The 11,370-nt window shown below is 39.3% G+C and overlaps 1 protein-coding gene across 1 annotated transcript; it reads left to right on the top strand.

Annotated features, from left to right (window-relative positions):
- Positions 1-4,894: 4,894 nt before the first annotated feature.
- On the top strand, positions 4,895-10,884 carry LOC148117299 (uncharacterized). The gene is made up of 3 exons (XM_085684767.2): positions 4,895-5,392; positions 9,165-9,428; positions 10,697-10,884. The coding sequence occupies exons 1-2, from the start codon at positions 4,999-5,001 to the stop codon at positions 9,425-9,427; spliced, it is 657 nt and encodes a 218-aa protein (XP_085540893.2). The 5' UTR covers positions 4,895-4,998; the 3' UTR covers position 9,428; positions 10,697-10,884.
- The last annotated feature ends 486 nt before the right edge of the window (positions 10,885-11,370 follow it).

Raw genomic sequence — 11,370 nt, forward strand, 5'->3', positions numbered from 1 at the left:
AGAACATCTGGAAATGAGAAGCACAGCAACAAAAAGGAAACCATGCCCATTGCAGCTCAGTAGCAGATGTGACTTAGGAAGAGAGAATTGTGAATGTGAAGGGTTTGGGTTACTATTGCTGCGACGAACCATCATGACCAAAAGCAGCATGGGGAGGAAAGGGAGTATTTCTCTAACAGTTCCATGGAACAGTTCATCATCAAGGCAGTGAGGGCAGGAACTCAAGCAGGGCATAAACTTGGAGGCAGGAGCTGAAACAGAGGCCATGGGTGGATGCTGCTTGCTGCATTACTCACATGGCTTGCTCAGCCTGCTTTTATATAGAATCCAGGATCACCACTGCCGGATGGCACCACCCACCATGGACTTGGCCATCCCCCATCAATCACTAATTAAGAAAATTCCTAATGGGCTTGCCTGCAGCCCAGTCTTATGTAGGCATTTTCCCAACTGAAGCTCTTTCTTCTCTGGTGACTCTAACTTGGGTCAAGTTGACATAAAACTGGCCAGGACATAATACAATCTTAAAAATAAAAATAAAAAGTAAAATTTGCACTAAGGAGACAGCTCAGTGGATAAAGCACTAGCTTCAGCAGCATGACAAGCTCAGATCTATCCAGAGAGACCCCAGATGAAGCCCTGTACGCATGTGCATTTGTAATTCCAGCAGAGGGGAGAAGAGACAAGACAATCTCTGAAGCTTGCACACAGGCAATGAAGCTAGTCAGTGAGCTCAGGCCAGTGAGAGATCCATATTAAAAACAACATGTATTATTTTCAGAGGAATGGTCGGGAGGCATACCTCTGGCCCTCAAATACATGTGCAAACACACACACACACACACACACACACACACACACACACACACACACACACAAAGTATTTATTCCAGGAATGTAATACGTGATGATGTGAAAATTTGTCAATGTAAGTTTTAGGACAAAATTCAGTTCTCACCATTAATAGTCTATTCAGAGAGAGATAGTTAGCCAAGTAAAGTCCTTTCTATGTGAACTGTTCACGGATAGATGGTTAGCTGAGTAGAATCCTTTTAGACTCTGGGATCTGAAGCTCGTCCCGGAAACCCGTCTAACATTTTGAGCTACACCAATCAATAAAAAAGGGGAAAAACTGAAATCACCACAGACATAAATTAAATTAAGGACATTGCTGCATTTTTCATGAATAATAGTAAAAGGACCATAAGAGAGTGCAGTATGAATAATTGCATGACAGCGAATGAGAATACTTAGCTCAAGTATTAGGTAGCAAAACTACCAAAAACACTAAATAATAAATAAAATGAAACAGGACCACTAGTAATTAGAGGCACTGAATAAGTAATCAAATAGCCTTCAGTGGTGGATTTTACCAAAACTGTCGGGAAGAATTAACACCAATATCTCTTGCATTCTTTTGCTAGAAAGAAAGTATGAAGCACATTCTAATTCAGTCTAGGAAACCAGAGTTACTCTGACCCTGGGGCTAGGTGAAGGCATCAGGAAAAAGAAATGCTTTGTAAATATAAATGTAAGAACCTGAATCATATATAGCAGCAAGTAAAACCCAACAGAATACAAACAGGATTTACATCAGGGTCAAGAAGTATTTATCCCAGAAACAGAAAGATGCTTCATTGTACAAAACACAATCATCGTAACACATTAAAAGAGAAGAAAAGGCAGGGCATTTTGGCACACGCCTTTAATCATACCACCTGAAAGGCAGAGACGGGCGGATCTCTGAGTTTGAAGCCAGCTTGGTCTACAGGGCAAGTTCCAAGACATCCAGGTACACACAGCGAGGCCAATAAACCAAAATAAATAAATTAATAAATATGGGAAAAAACCAAAACACCATATATCCATCTCCATTGATACAGAAAAGAGTTGGATGTTATCAATCTTTCTACATGCATTAAATACACATATGCACACATATACATACATACACAAAAATGGAGAGAACTTTACATCATTGAGCCATTTATGATAAACTCACAAGTACCATGATACTGAGTATTAAAAGCCTAAAGTTTTTTATTTAAATTTTTTCATATAATATATTTTGATCATATTCTTCTCCCTCCTCTAGTACCTCCCAAATCTTCCCAGCTTTTTTTTTTCACCTAACTTCTCTCTGTAAGATTAAAAATAAATAAGAATGGGGGCTGCTCAGTCTTTAAGGGCATGTACTACCCTGCACATTCACACCCACATCTAGCACCCCTAGTCTTTGGGGGCACCTACACATACCCCCACACATAGCCACATAATTAGGAAGAATAAAATCATTTCTAATGTAATAAATGAATTAACAAGGTCTTCTTTTACTGCTTCTATTCAAAATTGTACCGAACACCCTAGTCATGACAAACAGACAATAAAGCTAAATAACAGGCTTTCAAATTTTCAAGAGGAAAATACGATTTTCTCTATTCACAGGTAAAATGAATCTTAAGCATGAAAGATTCTAAGCAAAAGAATACTGCCTAAAATAGGTGAAAATGTTCATCATTGCTTTCCATCAGGACATGGAAGTCAAAAATTTCTTCCTCATCCTAGTCAGAATGTATGTTATGGAGAAAAAACAAATACAAACCCCGTAAGTACTAGAATATGTGGAGGGTGTCCTGATATACCTCTAATGGTAATGTAAATTAGAATAGCCACTATGGAAATTACTACACAGACTAGAAAATATTAGAAATCTTATCTCTGTAGCTTCTGGTCATATGCTCCCAAAGGAACATAAATCATTATTCAACAGAGATATTTGCATACCCATGGTTAGTTATTGTGGCAATTTTCCTCAAGCCAAAATTGAAGTCCAAAAACAAGTGGATACAAATGTGATGCATATATACACAATGGAAATACACAGCTATTCCACAATTTTCATCAAGTAAAGGTATACCTTGAATTCCAAAAATAGGTGGGTAAAATGTGATGTACATAACCACAATGGAAATTCAGGCCATAAAAAAAGAAAATTAGGTTATTAGCTGGGAAATGGGTGAAACTGGAGATTATCATGTTAGAAAAGTAAGACTGTCTCAGAAGACAGCCACATCATATTTTCTCTCATAGGCAGAATCTTAATTTCAACTTGACAGGAATAAGTATAAAAGGGGGTGGGAGACTATTTGAAAGATGGCAGGGAACCAAAATGAAGAAAGGGGTAAGGAAAAAAGGATAATGAGACAAAAATCAAAGACAAACACATGGCTTTTTACATATGGAAATGAATTTGTGCTACACATATGGGTGGCTGGGACTGTTTGTGTGCTCATACACACACACACACACACAGATAACATAAAAGAGTAGGGAATCTACTTCTGGAGAGGAGAGGGACAAAGGGAGTGGAGAGGAACCAGAGAGCACAATGGGGGTGATGGTTTGCAAAGCTAACTATATGCATGTCTGAAATGGCGGAGTAAAATCCATTACTTTGCATAACCCATTAGTAAGTTGTAATGATCAATGGACACTGGGGAGACAGAAAGGTCTCATGTGTACTGCACGGTAGGGTGACTAGAAATAATAGCAATATAACTCCTATTTAAAAAGCATGTCGAAAGCATCTGCCAGAAACAAATGAGAATGTTTTAATTAATCATGTTTATCATGACTGAAATATTATGCAACATATATGTCTATTATACTACACATATTACCTCATTACTGTGTACAGTTTTAATGCTTTTGTGTAAAGTGTGTAAGGTGAGGGAATTTTTTTAAAAAGGAAGAAAAGCCAACTGTCCTCAGACATCCACAGTGTAAAAATAAACCCTTAAATCTAAGGCCATTAGTGTCCTGGAAACAACATAGTCCATAATTACAAACTTGACTTCGGCTTTTTGTTTGGTGTTCTTTAATGGAGCACCCTCCAACCAATGTCAATTGCATGATTCCATGTGAACAGATGACAAGCCCTTCTGTTAGAGTCCCTTGGAGACTACTAGTGCACAGAGATTTTTGCCACCTCTTCTCATGCCTCCTATAATCCTCTGACCTGTGTGTCTCTTTTGCTGTGTCCACGTACTAGCATCACCCCACCCTATGTGGCTTGTGTGGAGAAGCTGGTGGAGGTGGAGGGCGAGACTGAACCACAAAACCCTTACAGCAGCTCTGGTATCTCTGAGTGACAGGCCATCATGTTCAGTGCCACGAGCTTTGCCAAGCAATGGCCAAAAGCAGTTTTAATTCTGTTAACAGAGCCTGAGGAGGATATGGCAGCACATGCCTTTAATCCCAGTACTGGGGAGGGAGAGGCAGGCAGATCTCTGTGAGTTTGAGGCCAGCCTGGTCTACAGAGGGAGTGCCAGGGCAGTCAGAACTACAAAGCACAGAAAAACACTGTCTCAAAAAAAAAAAAGAAAAAATCAAAAAAAAATTCTTAATACTGTTAACACGTTCAAATGTCCGTTCCTTTTTCGGTATGAAGATTGGGGATTGTTAGTAATGCATAGCTGTGTTTTCTCACACTACAAGCCTGTGTCCCTCCTGCCACAAGCTGTCCCAGGGGACTTGGGAAAAAAATAAAGCTGGTGTCCATATTGGAACGCTCTCGTCCATCATGACGAGAGACTTAAAAGACCACGTGACCATCCAAAGATCTTACAGCCTCCTGAGAACCTAGATCTTTCATTGGGTGTGTGACTTGCAGGTAATTATTTCTCAACCAATGAGCTTAGAGCTCATGAGGCCAGAGGCTGGCCTTCTGTAACTTGGAGTTTCCGCTAACCATCACAGCATATCCGGTGGTTTTCTCTTCTCCTCAGAAATTGTCCTCTCTGCGCAGACTCAGACTGCCCTTCCCCAGAAGAATTCCTTTTAGGGGTGAGGCCCCGCCTCTGCCCTTCCCAGCATGCCCTGTTTCTACAGCCACTTGTGCAATCCCCAGTGCTGCACTCCTGTGAACTGCTGCCCGTGAGCTTGGCTTTGGCTTTTGTGCAGCTTAGCACAACTTAGCCCTCGTGTATTGCTTGTGACATGGCCTACATCAGCTATCAAGACTGGGCTGTAGGTGGCCTGTGCAGCAGAGCTGATATCGATGAAGACTTGGTCCTGAGGGAAGAATTCCTCATAATAGTTCTGTTTTCTCTTGAATGGCTTATCTTTGTGGGATTTCTTGGTTTCCTGATATTCCAGATAATCTTGCAAATCTTTTGGCAAAATGATGAGAAGCAGGAGGTGGATGACATCGCCATGTTGCAGGAGCAGGAAGAAAAGGGAGATGAATATGGAGTGAATAAATATGAAGAAGATGGTGAATTTGAGTTCCAGTGCGGCGAGCATTTCTATGAGGACTTGGACTTCGTGGAGTACGTGAACGAAGAAGACAGCGAAGAGGAGGATGACGATGATTCAGGAACTTCAAGTGTCTGTGAGTTATGGTTATATTTTGGTCCCCACTCTAGAATATAATGGAATTTGTTCTTCACTGTTATCTGACGGAAAGACCTTATTCTTATTATGGTTGAGCACCACAAGTGCTGTGTGGTAGGCAGGCACTGCACTAGGTGGGATGTGAAGCCTTGCAGAGGAGCCTGTGGGCTGGGGAATGGGAAGGTGACTATGCAGGAGGGGGATTACCAGGCTAGGAGGCATGGGACGCCACAAACAAGGCAACATCTCAGAAGGCAGAACAGTGGGGAGCCTAGACTGAAGGGCAGGAGGGCTAGCCATCTGCAGATGGTTGGAATCCCACCAACCTGGGTTTGTCCAGCTGCAGACACAGAGAATTCCCCCACTCTTGCTGCTGCTATTGACACTCTGGCTCACATAAAACCCTTGCTCAAACTTGTCCATCCTGATTAAGTGGTGGTCCAGTTTATAGAAACTTTGGGTCTAGTGTGCTCAAGTAGAAGCCCAATTTAATAAAGACCCTGAAGAAAAAAAAAGTAAGCTTCCTTCAAATTAACCTCTGAGATCCATGAAAATAAACTGTTACTAGAGTACTTGAAAAATGTATTAGTTTTATCTTCAAAGATTGAGCAACATCAAACCTAACATAATTTATTTTTTTAATTGAAGGCAAATGAACTCTTTTCTCCTCATCTCCCTCTCTCCTATTTCTATCCTTCCTCCTTTTTTCTTTGTATTTTAATTTGTATTTCTGAGCCTCAAATTGCACATGTCCTGCTACTAAGGTACATCTTCACACTTCTTAGTTTTTGCTCTTTTAGTGGCTCAGGTGAAAGTGTACACACACATGTAAAAGGCCAGCCAAAGGACAATCTTGAGTGTTGACTCACAGGTACCACCTACCTGCTTGTGTGAGAGAGAGACAGAAGCAGAGACAAAGAAACAGAGAGGCTCTCTCCCTGATTTTGAACTTGCAGATTGTGCTCAGATGGCTGGGCAGTCAGTCATTCCCTGTAATCTACCTTTATGTACCTCTGTGACCCTATCATTACCAGTGATGGCCACCAGGCCTTATTTTTAGATATAATGTATTTAATATTCACATATTTATTTATATTGTGTACATATTTATATAAATTATATTTAATATATAAATAAAATGTTCAATAAATATTAATACATATAAAATATTATGTTTTTCTTTGTACATATACATATATGGTTTCAAAGGATAGAACTCAGATCTTCATGCTTACAAGGCATTTATTGAATGAACTCTCTCCCAAGTCTTTTTCTATCCTAATGAAGAATATCTTGTTATGTTACCCCATTCAGCCTTGAACTCATGGCATTCCTCCTGCCTCAGCCTCAGATGTATATATTTTTAAATGGAAGTTTCTGTCCCACCCACTGCTGTAGCCATTTAGTCCCAAAGAAACACACAGAGGCTTACATTAATTACAAACTGTTTGGCCTATTAGATCAGTCTTATTATTAACTAGCTCTCACAGCTTAAATTAATCCATAATTCTTGTCTCTGTTTAGCCACATGGCTTGGAACCTTTTCTAAGTGAGGCATTCTTATCTGGCTTCCTCTGCATCTGACTGTTGACTGACTCTCTCTGCCTTTTCTAATTCCAGAATTTTCCTAGTCTGCTTGTCCTGCCTATTCTTCCTGCCAGGCTACTGGCCAATCAGTGTTTTATTAAACCAATATGAGTGACAAATCTATACAGTGTATAAGAGCATTATCCCACAGCATTTCCCCTTTTTAATTTTCAGAACAAAAACCCTGAATCTAATCTCCTTTGTTTAGGTTTTTTCCTGACCTTTATCCATAACAACTTGTAACCAACAAAGACAACCATCCATAATCCATTTTTGGGAATGTGGGTGTAGTGTTTTAGGCTACTTCCTGCTGATTGGGGGTGTTGATAATCTTATGTGGACGCAAAGAAAATTTAGGATCATGGTCAAGTCCTGAATGGAATATTCTGTGAGGCTAGGTCATCTCAGCCAGCAGCCTTGAGGCTGTTCTACATGTAGAACTCAAAAAAACCTGCAACAGAGGTGTTCTAAAACATTGCATCATCTGTGCCGTCTGTTCCCATTGGAGATTTTTCAGGAGCTGCTTCTCAATCAAACCCTATTTTTTCTTAACCCAGAATGAATCCACAGCCTCTCATTTCCTGTGGAAACAAAAGCAAAATCTCTTCTCCAAAATAACATATCTTTTGACTTAAATTTTGAAGTCAAGGCATTTTCAAAATGTATAGGTTGGAGTAATCCAACAGCATTTATAATCAAATGTCTTTTAGCAACTGTTGCTCCTTCCTCAGCAGTCAAACAATTCAAAGATAGCACAATAACATACAGTATCCAGACTCTCTCTATGTTTTCCATCTTTATGTGGCATTTTTCTTACTCTATTTATTTTAATTTTATTTTTTAACTTTTCAGTTTTTGTGACAAGGTTTCTCTGTATATCTTTGGTTGTCCTGAAACTCACTTGTAGACCAGACTTACCTCAAACTCACAGAAATCTTTCTGCCTCTGGCTCCAAAGTGTTGGGATTAAAGATGTGTGCCACCACACCCAACTACTCTATTTCTTTATTTAGAATTTTTTTCTGTCCTTTATCTTTTCTCTCCCAAGCTTATGTATATTTTTAACACACTGTAAACTGTTTAGAGTTTTTTTTTACCTGAATTTGTCTTTACTTTACATCACTATCTTTTTCTGATCACATGAATCTTTAATCTGCTAAGCCACATGGCTAAGATTAAAACTGCAGCTTTGGCAGCTGGTTCTGCCCCATTCCTTGACTTCCTGAGAGTCTAGCTTCATGGCAGAGGTACTGGAAAGAGCCATATTTATTACCACAATTCTTGAGAGTTTCTAGGTTCATGCCACCACCAAGAAGCATGTCATTGGCTGCTGATAAACACCATTTTAGCATTTGGTGATAGGTTTTCTTCAGAGAGTCACCATGCAGTTTTGTTGCTAATGTTGAGTCAAGAAGCCTTTCTTAAATAGGACCTGTGCCTCTGGTTGCCTCTAGCAAACAGAGCCTTCTAGAGAAAAGATGGTTACCAGGAAGTTGCAGTTGACTCTGTTCTTGTCCATGTAGAACCTTTTTTTAAAAAAGCTTTCTCATGCTTTATATGAAAATTCTTGCCAAATGTTTGGGCACCATTTGTAGATGGAAGTTTCTGTCCCACCTGATCTAATAGCCATTCAGTTCCAAAGAAACACACAGAGGCTTATATTAGTTATGAACTGTCTGTTCTGTTATCTCAGACTTGTTATTAACTAGTTCTTGCAACTTAAATTGACCCATAACTCTTGTCTATGTTTAGCCACTTGACTTGATACCTTTTCTCAGTGCAGCACTCTCATTTTGCTTTTTCTGTGCCTCGCTGGTAACTGCAACACTGCCTTTTTTCTTCCCAGAATTCTTGTCTGGTTGCCCCACTTATACTTCCTGCCTGGCTATTGCCCAATCAGCATTTTATTAAACCAATATCAATAACAAATCTTTACAGTGTACACAGCATGTTTTCCATGAAGTTTTGCTAAAAACATACAGAACAGGATCAGACAATTTGATTCTGCTCCCTTTCATTCCATGGTCCAGAAATAATGAGAATCCTAGTGTTGGGAAAGAAGGAAAAGTTGTCACCAGGAAAACTTAAAAGGTAGAGAATATGAGTCCAATAGAAATATTGTAGCAGTTATTTAAAAAGATCCAGGCAGTCTTTTAATTTTCCCCTCACATTTGTATCCTCTAGGTTTAACTGTTGATAGACTCCTGAATGAGGAAGTTAAGTATAAGCTGTCTTACTACTTTCATGACCTTGGCATTCTGGAGTCACAATCAGTGGTCACTGATGAACCAATTGCATCTGAGTGTGAAACATCAGATGAAGCATTTGAAGGAATTTCAGATGAGGAGCAATGGGGTGATGATAAAAGTGGAGACTCAGAAGGAGGGCCTTTTGATGACCGGTACTATGAGGATGATCACTCTCCAGAATGCTACTTTCCTGTGTAAAGTAGGTATATGCTTATAGCTCCTAGCATTAACTGAGCACTGCCTGGTGGTGGTGTCACACACCTTTAGTTCTAGCATTCATGAGACAGATATATGCAGATCTCTGTGAGTCTGAGGCTAGCCTGGTCTACTGAGTGAGTTCCAGCACAGCCAGGGCTACACAGAGTAACCGTGTCTCAGAGAGAGGGAGGGGAAGTAGGAGAGGGAGAGGGAAGAGTAAGGGGAGTGGGGAAAGGGAGTGAGGGGAGAGGAGGGAGAGAAGAGTATTAACTAACCACTTATATACTTATATACACCCCTATTATTAGAAGATTTATGTTAAACTATTCTGTTATAGTTTAATAAACATTTTGAAATTAATAATGTACTTTTACACAAAGAAGTTGATATATTTATATGGATTTCATTACTGGCTGCAAGTTCTTTATCCTTTAGCTATAAGACGACTACAAGTGGGAATTGATTGTACCTAGTAATGAAGACCAATAGAAAAAGTCACCTTTGTTTCACGGCCACAGAAATGTAGTCTTTCATTCTAACAATACTTTGAAACAAAGGGCTGATTATTCACAAAGTACTGATAAGTCAAGGGTTTCACATAAAACCATGCTTCATGATTAATGCATATTAGTTTAGCTGGTATTTTTATCTTTCATGGAATAGTCAAAATTATGGTGACTTTTTATTTTTTACTGAATGAAGAATTGGAATCTTACATCCCCCTCTGTTCACCTCTGTCTGCCATGCTCAATTTTAGTGTCTTGGAGTATCTTGTTCATATTTTAAAGATATTGCAACTGAGGTCCTGGGAGGTTGAGGGAATGTGTAGGCTTTGTTAGTGGTCATAGGGAGATAGTTTTATTTGGAGCAGGTTCTCTAGAGAAATAAATGAGCACTTTTTTGTGGTGGATAGAAGGGCAATGAAATTGACATGACTGATGCCCTCAAATGCTTTTACTTTTTGTATTATATAAGGTTATATAAGTTAGTGCACGTATACAGTATACATCAGGTGCCTTCCCTACATATTTCACTACCCTCTCCCTTGTCACCTTCTCCTTTCCATTACTCCCTTTTCTTTCCAAGATGGCTTTGTAAAGTCATCTAAGTCTTAAGCATCTTGTAGGTAAGGTTCTGTTTCGTAAGAAGAAGGTATCTTAGTTTCTCCTACTGAGAGGAGATAGCTATACCAGAATCGAGCAGATTTGGAAAATCATTAATGTCTTCTGATGGCATAAAATATTGCTTCTGTTTTATTTCTTCTTACAGTTGCAAAGTCTAGAAGAAAGAAATGTGTGGAGAAAGAGGGGAAAAAGTTATCCATTAATCTTCTTTGTTCTACAGTTTATCGCAGAAAAATGCCATCCTCTGACATCAGACCTTACACTGATTTTTCATGGATGCATATGACTGCATTTAGTCCTGTTAAAAATAAAAGTTTGTTTGTGCTGCATAAACTCCAGAGTTTTTATGTCAATAAAAGCAACTCCGATTCATTTTTATATCTTCTCTTTCTAGATTTGCCTCAGCTTGTTGGGACTAACATGAATTGTTTTCCACTCTTGACAGTGAGAAATGGAAGTCTAGTTCGTATGCATTTCATTGAACAAAAAAGTACCTCGCTTACCAGGATGCTAAGTGATCTAATAATTAGTTAGTGTGAATCACTAGCAGCAGCAGCTGGCAATCCACAAGAAGTATACATTCCTAGGCTCTACTCCAGACTCACTGAATTGGAAATCCTTAAGGCAGACCTTTAGCCAGGTTTCCTAAGTGTTCCAGATGACCTCAGAACAAACACACTGTTAGCAGTGTATATTTTTTGAATTGCTTCCAAAGCTTAAGTGCGGATTTCTGTTTACCAAATGCAAAGTACAAATGTACTCTTATAATGTAGAATGTGCAGTGCTCCTATTGATGTGTCCCTATCAAGTGCTTGTATA

Source organism: Myodes glareolus, chromosome X (genome assembly GCF_982192425.1).
Source record: "Myodes glareolus chromosome X, mMyoGla1.1, whole genome shotgun sequence".
In the NCBI taxonomy this organism is placed as follows: domain Eukaryota; kingdom Metazoa; phylum Chordata; class Mammalia; order Rodentia; family Cricetidae; genus Myodes; species Myodes glareolus.